The sequence below is a fragment of the Magallana gigas genome, chromosome 3 (assembly GCF_963853765.1).
Source record: "Magallana gigas chromosome 3, xbMagGiga1.1, whole genome shotgun sequence".
In the NCBI taxonomy this organism is placed as follows: domain Eukaryota; kingdom Metazoa; phylum Mollusca; class Bivalvia; order Ostreida; family Ostreidae; genus Magallana; species Magallana gigas.
The window spans coordinates 58,004,892-58,024,385 of NC_088855.1; the positions used below are offsets into that span (position 1 = coordinate 58,004,892).

At 33.1% G+C, this 19,494-nt stretch overlaps 2 protein-coding genes across 2 annotated transcripts in view; one reads left to right on the top strand and one right to left on the bottom strand.

Moving 5' to 3' along the window:
* Positions 1–4,132, bottom strand: part of LOC117692664 (uncharacterized) — a 356,019-nt gene extending 351,887 nt beyond the window's left edge. Inside the window, exon 1 of the mRNA XM_066080603.1 lies at positions 3,988–4,132. Within this exon, the coding sequence (XP_065936675.1) occupies positions 3,988–4,038 (51 nt within the window). The 5' untranslated portion in view covers positions 4,039–4,132. The remainder of the gene's footprint in view (positions 1–3,987) is intronic.
* Positions 4,133–9,596: 5,464 nt separating this feature from the next.
* On the top strand, positions 9,597–13,114 carry LOC136273474 (uncharacterized). Its single transcript, XM_066077909.1, has 8 exons — positions 9,597–9,641; positions 10,331–10,475; positions 10,728–11,341; positions 11,525–11,711; positions 11,856–12,033; positions 12,118–12,259; positions 12,350–12,501; positions 12,663–13,114. Exons 1-5 carry the CDS (start codon positions 9,597–9,599, stop codon positions 11,918–11,920), a joined length of 1,056 nt encoding a protein of 351 aa, XP_065933981.1. The 3' UTR covers positions 11,921–12,033; positions 12,118–12,259; positions 12,350–12,501; positions 12,663–13,114.
* The last annotated feature ends 6,380 nt before the right edge of the window (positions 13,115–19,494 follow it).

Sequence of the window (19,494 nt, forward strand, 5' to 3'; positions counted from 1 at the left end):
ATACAACCGGTTGGTGCCGATTGAATTCGCATGCATATATTGAACCATACGTTACTTTAACCAAATACTTTGCGGATGACATGTCTACAACTTATTATCCGGAAGCATGTGTTTCTGTATGTAAACAACGAAGGAAAATGTCAACTGTGAATGTCTTATGTGTTATTCCTTTTGTGGATGTAATCTAATTTTATTTAAATACTGTGCATTTTGTTCCATTCCTTTGTGGATTTAATCTGGATTTATTTAATTTCATTTCAATTATTTTGGATCATTCATTTGTGTGGTGGCCCTGCAGTGTTTCAATTTTTTACTCATTTGGATTTAATTCTTGTGCTTTTTTTGCTATTTAACAAGTTGGTGTTGTGATCTTCTGCGGTGAAAATCAACTCAATTAAAGTTCACAGTCTCAGTAAAACTAAGGATTGGTAAGCAAAATAATAATTTTAAAACATGTTTAAATACTTAAAAGTAAACAAGTAGGAAAACTGCATGACATTTACTAGCACAGAATGTTGCATGTTCTTATTAACATAGTAATGTTGTAGAACTGTCAGGTCAAGTCATTTATTGAAGTCAGTTGATATTTTGTTTTGAAAACAGTCATTAGATAAGTGTGCGTATTGAACAAGTGTGTACTTTGAGACATTATTGACAGTGACTGGTTTAGTTCTATGTTGATTGAAATTGGTTTGTCGTCTTACAACATTGTAAAGACCTTAAATTAGATCAGTACTATAGCTGAAATATTATTGAGCATTGCTTTTGATCAAAATTGTGTGTTGTCATTTTAGTCCAAGTACATATGTAGGTCATTATAGTCATAAGTTGATTTACATGAGAATATGTGATATACCTGTTTAAAAGTGTGAGAGTGTTACAGTTCGAACAACTCGCGTTTGCCGTGAACAAGTGCACTATTCGAGTTCGGATTGTTTAGGTTGGTATAAACATAATACTTCATTTGTCAAAAATATGGCAACCAAAGGAAAAAAAACCCCATGAAAACATTAAAGGATTTAGGACTAAATCCAAAGTATGACACACCAGAGGAGCTTGAAAAGTGGTTGAAATAGATAGCAGACAGAAAAACAGACACAAAATCAACTACTATTCATGCAAATCAGCCTAAACTTTCAATTTTATATGGAGAAAATGCAACAAAAGGTGAAGAAGACTATGAACAATGGCGGTACAAAGTGAAAAGTTTATTACTTGAAGAAACCTACAAAGAGGATATGATTATGCAAGCAATTAGAAGGTCGGTCAGATGTGAAGCGAGCAGAATACTGATGAGACTAGGAACAGGTGTGGATATAGAAACAATATTGGAGAAATTTGAAAGTGTCTATGGCACTGTGGACACTAAAGAAGAACTTTTAGCCAAATTTTATAGTGCAAAACAAGGCGAATCAGAAGATATTATAGCCTGGTCATTTAGACTTGAAGATTTATTGTCAAGAGTTGTTGAGCAAAGAATGATTTCACACCATGATTCAGATAAAATGTTAAGAACTAAATTCTGGGCAGGACTCAGACAGGACTTGAAAGATATTTCAGGATTCAAGTTTGAAGTGATGAAAGATTTTGACAAGCTCAAAGTAGAATTAAGAAAAATGGAGAGAGAACACAAAATACCAGAAAAAGAAACAAAGACAACAACAAACTCGATACTACAGGTATCTCCAGCTACTGAAAATAAGAAAAATGTTCAGCCAGAATCTGAAGTAACAAAACTGAAACAGTTAGTTCAAGACATGTCTAAAAGGTTCACCCAAGGTCAATTCTTAGTGAAATACAACCAGGAGAGTTTAGCAACTTTTCAGCAAATGAAATGCAGACCTATTCGATGTCAGATCATTTGAAAAACATTGAACTAGGAAACTTAACACTTACAAATCAACAAAAGGAGAAAGTATGGAAATTACTAAGAGAATACAATGATATCTTTTCTAAGGGAGACACAGATATAGGTCATTTTACTATGTAAAACATCAAATCAACTTATCAGATGAGTCACCATTTAAACAAAGACACATCGAACAACTGTTATCTGCTGGAATATTAAGAAAATCCAAGTCTCCTTTTGCTTCGAATGCCGTTTTAGTAAAGAAAAAGGATGGTACCATCAGGATGTGTGTGGATTATAGGATTAGAGGATATTTTAGACACACTTTCTGGATCCAAATTTTTTTCAGTACTTGATATGAAATCAGGCTACCACCAGCTTGAAATTGACGAGGCTCATAAACAAGCTTTTACTGTTGGACCGATTGAATTTTATGAATTTAATCGTCTACCGTTTGGGGTCTATCCAACAATCCAGCTACGTATCAACGCATCATGGAGGAATGTCTTGGAGACTTAAACATAATTGAATTACAACGAAAGATAAACAAATTGCTGAGCCACATAAGCCTTGTTGTTCATTATTAAAATAACCATGGTTTACATAATGAATTAACTTGTTAAACTCCATGTAAACTGCCCACTTGTTTTACATCTCTGACTTTCTGAAACCGAGAAGAATTAACAAAAAATGTCTTCTGTGTGAGTTAAACATAAAGCAGGATTTGTACTTTTTTGAAGTGACAGAAAGTCAGAGCACCCTCTTACTGAGAAATGATTGCCTATGAATTTACACATTTTATCATTTAAATTCAGGCACTATATTAGAATGATTTGGGCTAACTAATAAGGTTGGGATGAAACTTCAATAATGCTTCCTTAAATTGAAATTCTGGGAAGGAATCAGAGTCCGTGTTATAGAATTTCGAAGGTTATAAATTGGTCAGTTTCTAGATCAAACTGAGCATCGTCGTATTAGAAGACTGTCAATGGATTGTCTGTGGCCACGACCGACCATAAGTCTTCACATGTATCTTCCCGACTCTCTTAATTAAAATTGGAGAGGAAAATTATCGGCAGTTGTTTGCGACGGGGCAATGAAATTCTCGGAGCAATCTTTGTAAAGTCACAATTCAAGTAATAAATGTGTCATACAATGTATGTAAATCACTACAAGCATGTATGTGGAGACTCACTGGTTTGAAATTACATTATTTTTTTCCAGTCAGTTGCAACAAAGAGAATTGAGGTGGCTTGAATGTACGTGGCGTACATGTATATATCACCCATTTCAGTTAAAAATTTTCATCCCTGTTCGTTCCTCTTAATATCCAGCCATGGTGTTTTTTATTTCAATTTTAAAGAATATACGATTAAAGCAATTAAAAAAAAAATCGACACAGTATATACAAAATGAGCCCCCACCCCCCAATGGTTCTAGATATTAAGTATTGCATCATTTCAATGTGTAAATGTTAATTCCTGCGCCTGCGCGGGATATCATCTAGTATCTCAAACTTTGCATAATAGACCCATATTTTTGGTTTTATATTCTGATTTTATTGGATTTTCCTGAAATATCTATTATAATCTGAGAAAAAAAACTGAGACTTTTTAATATAATTTCTTTGCATATTGAATTATTAATGAATAAACAGGCGTTTTATTATTGCAACAAGGTAAAAAAATATTAATGAGGTGAAGAAATTGTGAACTTTTTCTTTATGAATATTTAGATTTTATTTACTTTTATGAGAATAAATTCGTACATGATGCGATGGTTCATTCCGATAAAAAATTATAGAGGGAAAAACCCTTAAAAAGCTAAACACTGTACAACTATGACGTGGCATTTGACGTGAATCTATTTTTAGGCATGACATCAGTAAAAATTTTAGAGCATTAAAATCAGCTTAATATAATGTCTTAATCAAATCTAAAGCCGTGTAATAGACCATATATTTAACCATATAACAAAATAAAAAATAAACTTGTTTTCATTAATGTGCAAAGTATTACACACATAAGTAACAATTAATTCATCGCCAAAATATGGCGAACCATGCATGTATAACAAAGCGTTACCCGTGTAGACTTGATGTTATCAGAATAACGACGGGACTTGTCTTATCTACTTACCAAAATACACGCCTCGATGAACAGGAGGAATGGAATAAGCATACACTGCATTCTATATCTTTGTAATATATTTGCATTATTAAGACTGACGAAGGCGGAGGAATATTAAATGTACTTGGAAAATGCAGGGGTGCATGTGGGGATAACATAGTCGAAGTAATAAACGCAAAGATTGCATGCTAGTTGCCTTTATTTTCTGTTTTGCAGACTGGAAATTAAAGTCGTTTCAAACCAAAAAAAAAATTGTTATTTGTACGTAACGTACTGGTTATATGATTATGTATCAGGTATGGGGTATGGGAAAAGCTTAAAATATGGCAGGTTACGATGTAAGGCACTGTTTAAAAAGGTGTAGTTTTTGATTCGATAATGAACACCAATTGTAATTTTATCAATGTTTTAATATTTTACTTCGCCAAAGGTTCGTCAGTGGTGTAAAACGACTTTTCCAGTCGGCGAGTATTTAGTTTGGGCGCTACTTGTGCAAATAGAAGCAAAAGAATGAAAACATGTTGAGTTTTTTAATAAGATAAAACATATCAGAAGAGGATGGTAAAATCACTTTTCCGCTACATTTCTGTTGAAAATGAAACTATTGCAGTTCACAAAATTGGCACTTCACGTAATTGGGAGTTAAAGACCTTGTTTTATTATCATACTATAGGGTAAACGGTTGAGTTGAACATATTTTATTGACTAATGCCAAAAAGATTGGACACAAGTTCCAAAAACTTAGAATGTCCTCTCCTTGTACATAATATATTACAGTGGCATACAATGCCAGTTAACATTGATAACAGTTATAGAACATTTAATGAAATACAAATAAATCATTAGTTTTAAATCTAGAGTTAGAAATAGGATGGATAAGAAAGTTATGCAAATAATTTAAAAACTTAGATAAATCTACCACACTTTTGTATAAATGTATGAACTTCTTTAAATAATTTTATGTTTTCATCATAAGATAAAGTTTTGTCACCCCAAAGTAAAAAATGTACATCAATTATATTCAAAAAGTTCAGTGATAAAAGATTATTCATAAATGATTGTCTTAATAATGAATATTTTTTACAAACCAAGAACAAGTGATGTGCATCTTCTAAACTTCCACATGAACACATTGGGTTGGTTATTATGTTACACCGATAAAGATCACAATTGAGAACACAATTATGCCTTAATTTCGTAGGAATGATTTTTAAAAATCTTTTACCAAAAGAAAAATACTTAGGAGGTTTTGTATGATTGCTCTGTAGTGATTTCTTAAAAATATTTAACGAAGTAGCTTCCTTGGTATTATTTTTCAGAATATTCCACTTACGAATAGTGTCAGGAAAGAATGAGGTAAACGGTTATTATAGCAACATATGTTATGTTAAAGTTTTGTTATTCAAAGAAAGCAAACCTAAATCTGTAACAATCGTAGTAATTCTATAACTTCAATTTCACTGTTCAATACCTAATTTATTTTCCCTTCAATTTCTTACATGGTCCAAAATAAGTCGAGGGGGGACTCCATTTAAGTTCAGTTCTTTATATGTGAATAAGAAAAATCGTTACTGCGACAAAAAGTGTGTGTGTGTGTGGGGGGGGGGGGGGGGTGACACAACACTCTTGTTAAACTAACATTATTCTATTTGGCCGCAGGGAACTCCTCAGAAAATATCGAATCTTAGTTCGTTCCGGTGATGTTGCTACGAGGGTCAATCAAAAAAATACGAGGACTTTTTCCATAGCTATGTTTTTAAACGTCATATTATTATTAAATTCAGTAATCATAAAATAGAAATTGTTTCAAACAATTTGAAATTAAAAAAAAATCATTTATTCCTTTATTTCTAAGAATTATTTAGAATCTAATCCTGCAAAATGAGGTCACGGCGCACGAGTTAACTTTGTGTTGTCAACAATTCATCATATTATGTTGAAAGTAATATTTCCATAAATTGGGCTTAAGGTGGAATAACACATCAACACAAAATGGCTGACCCCTGATCGAAACGACATTTCGTTTTATTTAAAGGATTTTATGGCCTGAAACATGTAACTTTTTCCATAGCCGAGTGGATAATGTGTCGGACTTGTGATCCGTACATCCCGAGTTCGAATCCTGCAGGGGCGTTTGTTGTTACTTACTGGAATAATTATTTTAGATATTCATTTTTTATCCCCAAACTGCAATTTTTCCGCTTATTTGACATTTGTACAGTTTATTTATCTTTATATCTTTCATTTTCAAAAAATTTCCTGTTAATTTGAGTGACATTTTCCAGGTGTGTTATTCCACCTTTTAAAACCAAATAATATTGAAACCTAAAATAAAAAATTGTCAAGATATGTCTGTGTTTCACTCGCACACATTTTGTGGATTTGTGGTAAATGTATTTTGAACATCAAACAATACGAAAGAGAGTAGAATATCTTTAGATATTTGATTAAAAAATAAACAACGTCATCAGACATTCAGAGATTTCTTTACTGTCAACGAAGAGACATGCGCTAAAGAATAAAAAAAACCTCGAGGAACTTATGAGATGTCAAGTGAACTATCGCCGATTTAAATTGTATGCTGAAAAACACAAAAGACTCAGAGTGATATAAGGATTGGATATATTTCTGTTAACAGTACGTGCATTATCATGACGTCGTGTTTTCAACGTTACCGTGCGCTGTGACGAGAAAACATGTTGAATATAAAATCGGGTAAACCATTCAATCAAATGGAACAAAACTTCTTATATCAATAAAATTAGTATTCTTACATAAATTAATCTGTTAGTTATGAATTAACTAAAAATATATGATAAACAGCCACATTGTTTTCGTATTTTTTGATTGACCCTCGTATTAACAGACTTGCACTTATTGTCCTATTTTGTTTTAATGTATTTATATTTCTTACTTCCACTGTTTGCTCAAAAATATTAATTCCTGCTATCATAGATGATTGGTATCATTTAACGGTCAACGTATTAAATACAGAGACTTGAGTAAGTCTACTATAAATACGGCAAGTATTGAACCAACAAAATGAAAAATAAGGTTCAGAATTATACATGCACATTTTTAAAACTAACCATATGAAAGAAATCTCTTTTTCCCGACCTCCGTCTTCTAAGCATCTATTCTGCTGTGAAAGCATGTTTGGTTGACATTATTAATGGTTTCTGATTGGAACAAAATTTAGAAATACCTATATGATATAAGATTTTATTAGTTTCTTCAATATAATGTTTGACTGTTTATAGGAAAATCAGATTTTAGAGATACCATGCCTAATATGTAAAAGGTCGATCTATTGTGTCAGTAAAAATATAATGTATACGTAATGCTATGAATTTTCTTATGATTCATCTTATTAAAATTCTTGTTTTTAATTTTTTGTTTAATTTTAAGCGTATCTTCATGTGTAAAACAACATTTTTACTGAACTCTTTATTTCAATTTAATCTTTTGTTTAATACAGATTAAAACAAGTCTATACATGCTCATATTTATGCTTATACTATATATCCGAGAATACGCGACCCCCCCCCCCCCCATCCCCCGAGGAAAATATCAAACTTTTGATTAGAATTTGAAAAATACGAGCAATATATGTGTAGTAACACCAAATAAATAACATGACTATGCTATTCTATTTAAGACATTACCTCAAAGAAAAAAACCCCGTTCTTTATCAAAGGCCATGTCGATCCCAATTCCCCCCTTGGTACCCCTTATTTGAATTCCCCCTTACATTTTCCCTCGCATTCTCTTATTCGAATTTAGAGGAGCTGTACATAGCATTATTCAATCTAATGTGGACTCAAGGTTAAATGAAAAGGAATATAATTTCTCAAACAGTTCTATCCTTTCCTAAATCGTAGCATATACATGTATAAATTTAAAATTTGTAAACACCGGCCTCTTTACATAGCAAAAACTAGTTCTACTGAATTCTAGATAAAATATTACTTCATAATATCTATTTCCCATGCATCATATCCCAAATAACAACTAAAATTCCTGTCTGATTATTATTACCATAACACTTCTTCGGGAACAATGAAACATGAATTAGAGATTACTCCTGCCTTCGTGTACATTATTTGCAGTGGCGGATCCAGCAATTTATATGCGTCCCCAATCGCTGAAAATGCAGTTTAGATTTCTAACTCAAGCCTTAATGGGCTAAGAAGACGCATTTTAAAATGTCAAACCAAATTAATTGCAGAAGGGATTTATTTAAGCGGGCACTTCCGAGAACCATAAAAAATGGGCGACACTGTTATTTTTTCACAATTTCAATAAAAAACCTGAACACCCCTGAGTCGTACATGTTACATCTAAAACTACCGAAACACTCTTCAACTACCATAATGACTATTACTGAATATAAAAATTATTACAAAAACAAAAGCAATACATGTTTTACCATGTCGGTTACTATAGTATATCTAAAACAAGTTTGGTTGATTGATGACGCCAATCCTAAATTCTTTTTCTGTAATTTTACTGAATTTAAAAAAAAAATAAAAAACTTTGGTCATAAAATGGGGTGGGGTGTGTGTAGGATGTCCCGGTGTAATGAAGTATAATGACCCCCGTAGAATAATGACCGGGGTCATTTTTCGACGTAGAATAATGCCCCCCCCCCCCCCCAGGCTGAAGAATAATTGGATTTTTCTAAAGAAAAAAGACTTGGGGGTTATTTTCCTTTATGTTAAATATGACGAAAGAGTAGAAATTTGTTATCCCGTATCCAAGATATTATTTACTCTGTTCAACTGATTTTGAAGTTATAAACACGGAACTTGTAAATAAATCGCTGTATACTAGTTTTTCATATCCGTAGCAAGCACACACAAAAAAAAGGACAAATTGATTGTTAACAGTTACGTCACTTCTCTCGTCGACATATGGTGGGAAATGACGCAAATAAAGAAAACCAAATTCATACACAATAAGGATATTGTGTGATTATTAACGAACAATAATCATGAAATAATAATTGTTGTTATAATACAAGCAATATTTATTGGTGAATGAATTGTCAATCGAAGAATGATACATGTATATATTTTATGAAAAAAATAGGGAGGCAGATAACGTAGGAATATGAATACTTCTCATTTACATTTCTGGGGAAAGTGATTTTTTTTTAAAAAAATCAGTTTACGTTACTTTTGTTTCCTTCTACGTAATACATTAACATCGATATTCTAAACATTTGTTGTAATGTTGTATTTGTGATCATAAATAGACTTTATTATTTTAGAGCAAATGTATGAAGAGAACCTGACTATAGTACATCTTAAAGGGCTATTATCAAAAAAAAATTGTATTTTATTTTAATATGATAAATTGATAAAACATTGTCTGAAAATAAAATACCACCAAAAATCTCTGTTGAAATATTCATAATTAAAACACGAAGCGTTCAAAATTTGACTTTCGTGATATGCATATTCAAAAAGCAACCTTCTACGCGCCATTGCATGTGACGTCATAGAAGCAATTCAGCGAGAAGGCGAGGGGAGACTGCGGACAGTGATAGATCATCAGATAAGATAATTAGCCACACGCCGCGATACAGTTGGCCCGTTGTCGGATTAATAGCCACCATGCCTTTCTGTGCTGCCTTTGGTTGTGCTAGTGTGCATAAAAAAGTATGTGGGTGAGCTTTTTCAGTTTCCCCAAAGATTCGGCGAGAAGGAAAATATTGATGATATACTGTCGATGAGATAAGTTTGTGCCAGAAAACCACAGAGTTTTGTGCTCCAAACATTTTTCTACGGACCGACTAGAAAGAGACCTCAATATATTAGAGCGACTAGGATACGCAAATGCCAGAATTAGTCTGAAAGGGGATGTAGTTCCCGACGTGCCCCTTCGTTTACAAGCTGCGCCTCTCGTCCTACCACCAAAGACTCGAGGAGCATTTGCTAAACGCAACAAGCCTTATGTAAGTCTCTCTTTTATATCTTATAATTCAAAAATGTATTAACATATTCATTCTGAAAAATCCAATTTAAAAACATAATATATGATTACTTATACTCAGCAAACTCGGACGCGATTCTGGAATTGTTTTATAAATGATATAAATGACAATAAAATGATTATTACAAATTAAATATATAAATATTATATAGAGTACTCTCTCTCTCTTCTCTCTCTCTCTCGTGAGAGGTTATTGATGTCTGACAAATTATATTTTTCGAGATCCTTTCATGTTTTATTGTCATATAAGTTGCCCACCCCCTTTAAAAAATAATGTTACATACATGTACTGTGGCATCTCAGAATTCTGAAAACTTTGTAAACAAAGTTAAAATGATATATATTTATTTTGTAGCTTTTACATGAAGCACTGCAAGAGGTGGAATTGAGAAATGGAAACGATGCAACACCAGTGACTATCCATCATGATGGAGAAGCACCACCAAATTCTGAGCATAAGACTGCTGTACCAGAACCTGAAGACCCCCCAGTCAGTTCCAGTTAGACATGTACCACCCTTACAAAGAAATGCCAGGCTCCCATAACTGTCCCTCAAAGAACCCGAAGGATTCAGGTTTCAATGACAGATAAAAACTGTATAACAGTGTCGAAGGGTGTGCAATGCTCAAGTTTATTTGATGGAGTGTCACTCAGGGAACCTGCTGGATTGGTCCCATTAGCAGAGCCCAAACAGGGAGCTAACTAATTTATCTTGGATGAGGATACCCAGAGTGATGTTGAAGAAGATTAAGACCAGGCTGACTCAGACTATGATCCCTTTGAAGAGGAGGACGAAGAAAGCAATGAAGAAGATCAGGTCTATGAAAACGGGATCCCTCTACGCACTGCTGTTCATCCAGAGGAAGAGCGGCAGTTCCTGGTTGCTGAGTCCTGGCTAGCCAAGCTTCTTGAGAAATGTGGGATTTGTGGCAGTCCATGCATGTCATCATTGAACTTTACAAAGGGAACTATGGTAGGGACAAGATCACAATGCACCTGTGGACATGTTTGTGAGTGGGAGAGCCAACAGTGTTTGAATGGGATGCCATGGTCTAACATTTTTGTTGCTGGAGCCATTGTGTTCAGTGGGTCAAATGCCGCAAAGTGTCTTCGACTGTTCCAGCACTTAAAACTGCAGATGATGTCAACCTCAACATTTAGTAGGATCCAATCTGCATATGTCTTTCCATCTTGTATCTTTACATGGGATTACCATTTGGAAACCCTGCTTCAAGAATACCAAGGTCAAAGGTTAACATTAGGTGGTGATGCAAGATGTGATTCCCCTGATTATTCAGCAAAATATGGATCCTACACTTTGATGGATTTGGAGACGGGGAAAATTTTGGATTTTCAGTTAGTTCAGGTATATTCATGTTTTCAAATGTTCAAATGTTTTAGATTTAACTTTTAATTTAAAACTTTAATACTTCATTGAAAACTTTTTGTAAGTAATTGTAAAAATTGTTAAAAAAGACAAACTTTTTCCTACATGTAAATATATCAATGAACAAAACCAAAAATATAAGACTTTTTACACAAATTTTAGAGTAATGAAGTCAAAAGCTCTGTACACATGGAGTTGGAGGGTCTGAAGAGGGGAATTCAGCAACTTGAAGATGCAGGCCTCCAGATTGACAACATCATTACTGACAGGCACTGGATGGTGAGAAAATTCATGCGCACAGAACATCCAGACAAACACCATTACTTTGATGTTTGGCATGTAGCTAAAGGTAGGTACAGTTTTAGATCTATCTATAAATAATGTGCAAAAAAGTTATGTGGTATTAAAATAAGATATCTAGTTTAAGATACAATATTTGTAAGTGATAAATTTAAAATAATAATATAATAATAAATATTTTATTTTTATCTAGGTATTTCAAAGATTTGGAGGCTTCTTCTAAGAAAAGGGACTGTGCAGACATCCGCCCTGGATTAAAAGCTCGGTCAACCATTGTTATTGGGTTGCAGCTTCTTGTGGTGAAGATGGGTACTTGAAGGAGCAGAAGTGGTCTTCGCTTACGGAACATGTCACCAACAAGCATGAACACTGTGAGCACTGAGTGTTGGAGGAGGACAGGTTATGAATCAAAGAAAGTAATTTTAGATACTGATGATAAATAAATGTATATACAGTATTTTTCAGATAATAGATGATGCGAGATATACCAAAGCTGTCACCGCTACATCAGACCTATGGATTGGAAGTTTAACACAGTGTGGTAAATATTTTTGCTCCCAAGAACACCCGCTTCTTTTATCCAGCTATGATGACTAGGTAAGATTATTCAGCAAGTAAACTATTATATCAAGTGTCTCTGAAATACAATTAAATTCAACATATCTTACTCTTACTATTCTATTTCAGGTTGTGTGTAGCAGCACTTCACTTTAATGAAAATGGAAGTTGCCATCAAACCATGACCAGAGCTGGGGCTGCTAAGTGGCAGATTTGTTATCCAAAGGACAAAAGAGGTGACCATCCTGTAGCAAAACCCATTAAGACACCCATCACTTATGGTAATTATTATTTATTAAACAAATACTAAATGATACTAGTATCATATTACTAAAGTGTATTCTATGCTTATTTTAAGATGCATTGCACAAAAGACTATAACAGTTCTTATGTATACATGTGAAATTTTAAACAAGTCACTGTAATTCTTATGATTTTGTAGAAAACATCGACATCTTGCGCATCAGTCTTGTTGAACGGAGGAGGCAGTTCCCTTCATATCAGACCGCAGGCCAGGATGCAGATAGACTCCTAGGGTACCAACCACCATAGTTGACCTCAAAATTGGAGCCGTATAACAAAGACCAACTCGTTGCAACACGACGGAGCAGGTTTGCACGACAGTGATCAAGTTGGTCTGGGATACCGAAAGCCAGTGTACTGCTCAGAGGGAAAGACACTGCGGATTTTAGTTACAGCACAGGCTGGGATAATTTTGCGGTTTCCTCTTCCCAGGCGATGCCAGATCCAGAGAACAAAGCGTCTGTAGGCAATGTGTCTATAAACCCTGAAAGAGACAGTTGTTATTGAATTATTCATCATATTCTTATGTTAATAGTATTTTGTTCTTGTTAAATATGTGAATGATGTGATCACTTTGATGCAGTATTGGTACATCACATTTGTAGATGTATTGTTTGATTTCGTTATAAAAATTGAAAAAAATAAAATAAATGAATATCTTACAAAAAAAATAAATGAATGTCTGAAACTCTTACTCATTAATTGGCTCATTGTCATCAAGTGGACCCTCAGACTGGATGTACATGTACATGCTACTTCTAGCACATGGATATTCAGACAGTTGTCAATGAAGGTCTGGTGTTGTGTGATGCACTCAATTTGACTACTTGCTCTGATCTCATATATGAGGGGAATTTCTGCACAACAGATGCATTCTGGTACAGTGGTCATTGTCTCACAGAGTCCACATTCACACCTTCAAAATTGTCATACAACTTAGTATTAAGGTACTGTGGTTTCATTAATTTTCGTGGGTATCAATTTTCGTGGATTTTCGGGAAACCACAGTTTCAAGGATACGTAATTTCGTGGCCAATGGTCCTATCAATACAAAATGTTAGTTATAATTAAACTTCAATGAAAATTTAATTTCGTGGATCAACTTAACAACGAAATCTATGAAAATTGGTATTTAACGAATATTGATGAAACCACAGTATTCAATGTATAATGAAGGGATTTTGAACAATTTTGAACCAGTTAAATATGTACTGCTAAAAAACAATGAAAGTGAAATGAACCAAATTCACATGACTGACAACTTAAAAGAAGCCGGTCATTTTGCACCTTAAATTTTTAAAGAGTTATCTCCCCTTGTTGAAAAAAAGAAAATTTTAATTTCGTCAGAAAATATCTGCGGTAAATGATTCATTTTAATTCATATTTTAATAAAGAGAAAGTTTATGTATGTATTAACCAAGAGAGTTTTACAAATTTTAAGTTACTTTTTACAATATCCCATTAAAACATACGTTGCCCATAGACTTCAATACAAAATTCAAGGTGTAATTAGTTGGACCATAATTAATATTTTGAAAATTCTTTTGGTGGAGTATTTTCATTTGATAACACCTTCAAAATGATACCATGATTAGGAATATCGGACCATTCATTTCTTAGGTACAAAATGTGGTCGTTATTCATCGAATACCTTAATTGAAATCAAATTTGCATTGCACAAGTGACAAGTCAATAAACTTCCCTTACCAAAATATGGCCTCTGGCAAACAGTTGCCGCAAATTTGCAGAGAGTTTGCTGCAAATTTGCGACAAACAGTTGCCGCATATTTGCGGCAAGTTCAGAATTCGTATGCAAATTAGCTTCTGGCGAACTGTTTGCGGCAAAGTTGCGGCAAGTTCAGAATTCGTATGCAAATTAGCTTCTGGCGAACTGTTTGCGGCAAAGTTGCGGCAAGTTCAGAATTCGTATTCAAATTAGCTTCCGGCAAACTGTTTGCGGCAAATTTGCAGCAAGTTCAGAATTCGTATGTAAATTAGCTTCCGGCAAACTGTTTGCGGCAAATTTGCCGCAAGCTTACAGATAAACATAGCAACTTTAAGAAATTACAACAGAAGAAAAACAATTAATAAACACTAATAATCATTTAATAATGAGTTACTAATATATGTACTATGCTTTTCAATCAATTAACAAATAACTTCTACTGGTGATTAACAAAGATGTTTAACTTAAACAGTTGCAGCAAAATTAGAGATAAAAGACACAAGTAATTATAACTTTAAACTTTACACATTTTATAAATTTCAAAAATAAACACAAAAATTATGAACAAACCATAATGAAATTTGACAAATAGTACTCAACCTATAGGTGGTGATTTGTTGCTGCAGATCGATAAAATTGGATGCAGTTTAATCACAACATGCATGCACAGATGGACTTGTACAAAAGTTCACAATGAGCGAAGTTCAAACCATATAGTTCACAATTAAGCCCTGCACGGTCACTGGTCATGTTACAATTAATCACGGATTCTTTAAGGCATTCTCGATGTCTTTTTTATGACCGTCTCCTGTACGTGCTCTCCGATTTAATTTCACACATAAACAATATCACACAAATAGCCGAATATCACAATAATGCCCACAATGGAATGGTCAGACTTCAGCACTGTTGTTTATATGCTTTTCCACATACGTCTTGCACAAATTCTGTCTTTACTCTTTTTTGGTTGCATCATTTGATCATAAAATCAGTGAGTTAGTTGTTCATGGCTGGTTTTCTTTAGGTCTGTGTAACACAGTCACCAGGGCAGACACCTATTGAGAAGATAAATTGATTTCATATAAGCACAATTGTTTTCAAATTTAAAACAGTTTCTAAGAAAAACAAGTTAGCCTATCATATACTTACTCAATCTATTAATCTATACAAAGCTACAAATTTGCACTAGGCCTACTCTCACTCATACTATGTGAGTAGAACATGAATTCTTTTATTTAAGTAATAAAAATGTAAATCATATAAAATGTACTTATACACTATGTAATGATAATTTCCTAAATTTGGCGTTGTTAAATAAATTTAAAATTATTTGTTCATGCATCAAAACGATGTCAATAACGAGCGTTTTGCTCGATTCGACTATCACTCCAACTTCTCAATCTTTCAAGACAATTATCTTTGCTGCGAGAAAAAGTGGGGGGCTGAACCCTCTATGATGCTATGTCCCTGATGGTTAGGTCTTACTTTGCAAACAGAGTGGGGGAAGCCCCCTAGCCCCCCCCCCCCCCCCCCCGTTCCGACGCCTATGTGTAATAAATACTTACCGCATAAAGATGTGATCAGCAAGGCAGCTTTAATTTTCACTTCTTAGTATGACTCAATGAATCTTTAAGAAGACGGGCGGATAAGGCGTGTAAAATACCCATACTCGGTCGGACAAGCTACTGAAAAACCAAACTATCAATAAATCTGATATTTGTTTTTTAAAAAAATCATTTAAAACAATATATATTTAACATATTATTGATATTTAGCCTATAAATATGTTCAATTTATGGAATATGTTGACTCAAACAGGCGTATACATGTACGTATCAAAACCTGCAAATAGTGTTATTTTTCAAATTGTCATTTTCTTTTATACAGTGGGTCTGTGCTTCATATTTTTCTCATAGTCTAAATAAAGTCTAATGGAAGTCTAATGGAAAACAGACCGATTTCAATCAACAAAAAACGTGGAGAGATGACCCAATATACATTAAAGATAGCATATATTTAGACATAATATTTAAACATCTTATTTTGATGTGTCTGAAATGGCTCAATGGTATGAGTACTTGACATCAGTATTAATTTGACAAACTTGAAAACATTCTGAAATGTTTGTCATATGAAGTAAATATCATGTGCGTCAAGGGCATTCAAAAGTTGGAGTTCTATTCGCTTTTCGCTATTCACTATTCAAATAGCGAATAGAATCAAGTGGTAGGTTCGCTGTTCAAATTACCGTAAACATGCTTATAAACGTAAATTCAAAATTCCATATAAACTTTCCTTTTTAATTGAAAGAAACAGATTAATAGTAAAAACTTTTACTTGCTGACCTGACATGAACATTGCCTTAATTAACACGACGAGTAAGAGGCTTAGATAGCTTGGCGAAAATTGGACATTTCGTATAATGCATTTAAAATGGGATATCTTTCAAGGAGCTGCTGAATTTACGTTTATAAGCATGTTTACGGTAATTTGAAAGAGGACGTTGCCCTTCATTTCAAAAAACCTGAATTTCTTTCATCTAAAAATGTTTTGTGCAAAGTTTTGTTGAAATTGGCCCAGTGATTCTGGAGAGGAAGCAGAAAATATTTAAAGTTTACGGACGACGGACAGACATACAGAGGACAAAAAGTGATCAGAATAGATCATTTGAGCTTTCATTTTGTTTTAAAAACGACAGAATACTTAAGCGCGGAAATATGCAGGTATTTTTGTTGTACCTAACTGGATTATTCCGTTGATTTTTACTTTGTCCTTCTGAATATCTCAATCTGACGACTCCAAAATACGCTAGATAAGTGAACTTAAATATCTAGAATTAAAAAGAAATAACATTGGAGCATTAATATTTATATATAGTTGTAACCCAATTGACTTCAAATGTTTTATTTGTAGTAAAAGTATATCCTTAAATAAATAAGCAAATAAATGTGTAAGGTATTTCATATACTTTATCTAAAAAAATATAGATATATCTTAAGCGAACTAAAATGTCAAAAAAGAAGTTAAAAAGAATTATAAATTTAAAGATTTTATATCGATGTTGGCAATTTTCTCTCTCTAAATCAAAATCAAAATCACACTTTCCTTATTTTATAAAAATGGAGTCTTTTATTAAAGAAACCTGGACACGATTTGAGCTCAGAATTTGCAAGCTTTATTTTTCTCTTTTAAATTTCTAGAATGGTTATTATTGGGTTTTTTCAACACTTTGTCAAAATTTGAATGTAAAATATTAATTGAGTTACACGTTACAAACCAGAAACAGGTTTGGAAAACCCTTCTTTTGATAACGCTCGTTATTTTTTACATATGTGTTGTATTGGTATAAGACTTGAACTTTGTTTACATAACAATGAATTCTTACCTCTTGCTTGTATCTTGACCTCTCACATTCATATTTTGGTCAATCATTTAACACGCACGACCGAACAACAAATGAAAAATAAAAATCTGATTCCAATCGTGTCTAGGACGAAGAGTAAGAGTATTTTCATTCTTTTATTTATTAACATTCAGTCATTTTCCCATTCTACTCTGTCTTTTAATGTTCAAAATATATATCAAAATAATCAATATACTGTATAAAGGAAATATTTGCCCCCGTTTTATTTTCACCCCTTTCGGCCTCGTTGTCAGCGGACGAATTTAAGACTGGGCGAATTCCAAGGTTCCAAGTTATCTCTTTAATACACAAGCGTGTCTGTCTGGGCGAATTTAAGACGGAGCGAAGCGAAACGGTTTGCTACTGTTGAAGGGCGAAAATAACATAGGGCAAAAATAACCCTGTATACAGTATATCAAATTCTCATCATATGTATGGAAAACACATATTTTTACAACTGTTTAGTGGATGAAACATATGCATTTACAATAAATAATGATACAAAACGTACTGATTTGTTTTATCATTTGGCATTAAATGTATTTTGTTTTGTCCCCTGCATAACATCTTCCACATATAAGTTGATTTTCATCTTTTTATAATTAAGTGAATGGGATTTTAACAAACACACTTGAGTAAAATCTTTATCGTCAAAGCCATGTGCCTGGCAGATAAGTAAATCAAAGTAGAATATGGAAGTTTTATTATTTTCACAAAACATTTATAACTATGAAGGTAGTGACATTGCAGAAAACATACATCACCCGCGTTACTTTTTTTGCAATGATCGCTACATTCAAAGCCTGCATGAATCAAAGACAGCATATTATTTATAATATTTACATCTTCCTTTTACTAATTAATGAATTGATGTAAAGCATAAGTTAAAATGACTAAACTATTGATAATGTATATCAGTACGTTAGATTAAAGAAACAGGTAAGTCGTTAATATGGGAATTTGAGTCTGGCATTATCATGAATACCAGTAATTCGTGCTGTACTTGTTTTTTCTTTGGTTTTTGATGGAAGGTTTCGGTAGATCGATAAACTGGTTAAAACTGGTTTGTGAAGATTTTCAGTTTCTATAGCGATACGAAGCACAATCAATTTTCTTAAGAAATAGAAAAATTACTCCTTAGGTGTAAAAATTACATGGTAAAGGTGCTTTTTTGGACATTTAATAAAAAGTGGTTTAATGACAAAAATATAAAATTAGTGTTTGTTAGTCATTGAAATTTTTACCACACACCTAATGTACCTTTACATTTACACAAGATATAGCAATGCATCTAGTTAGAAAGAACGAAGAATAAATGGTTATCAAAATGTTTAATAAGTTTTTGTCGACAAAATTATCAATCTTATCATTAATCTTATTTTTGTATGGAGCTACTCATATGATTGCCGAACTGCGTATCAGTTCTTGCTATGCACGTTTAGACAAAACATAAAATTGTTATAATTGTTATAATCCCAATTCAAAGAAATCAATTATTTCTCTACATCTTTCCGTTTATTCTTACAAGTGTTTTACCAAAGCAAGATTTGGTGTCATATTTGTTATGCAAAATATTATTATATTAAATCCCGCGTCTGATCTCGAATTATTTTTGGTAGAGGAGTATATTACGAATAAATCTCCAAAACGTTTCTGGATTTGTCAATTAATTTTTTCTTCAAGTATTAACAATATTCACGAACCAAATACTATACTAACAGCTATCTGTTACCTCAAATCACAACCAAAAACTGTACATTTCACACGTATTTTCAAGTTTGTATTATATAAAAAGTGTATTTTCTATTTTAAAAATATATGAATCCAGAAGGTACATGTATT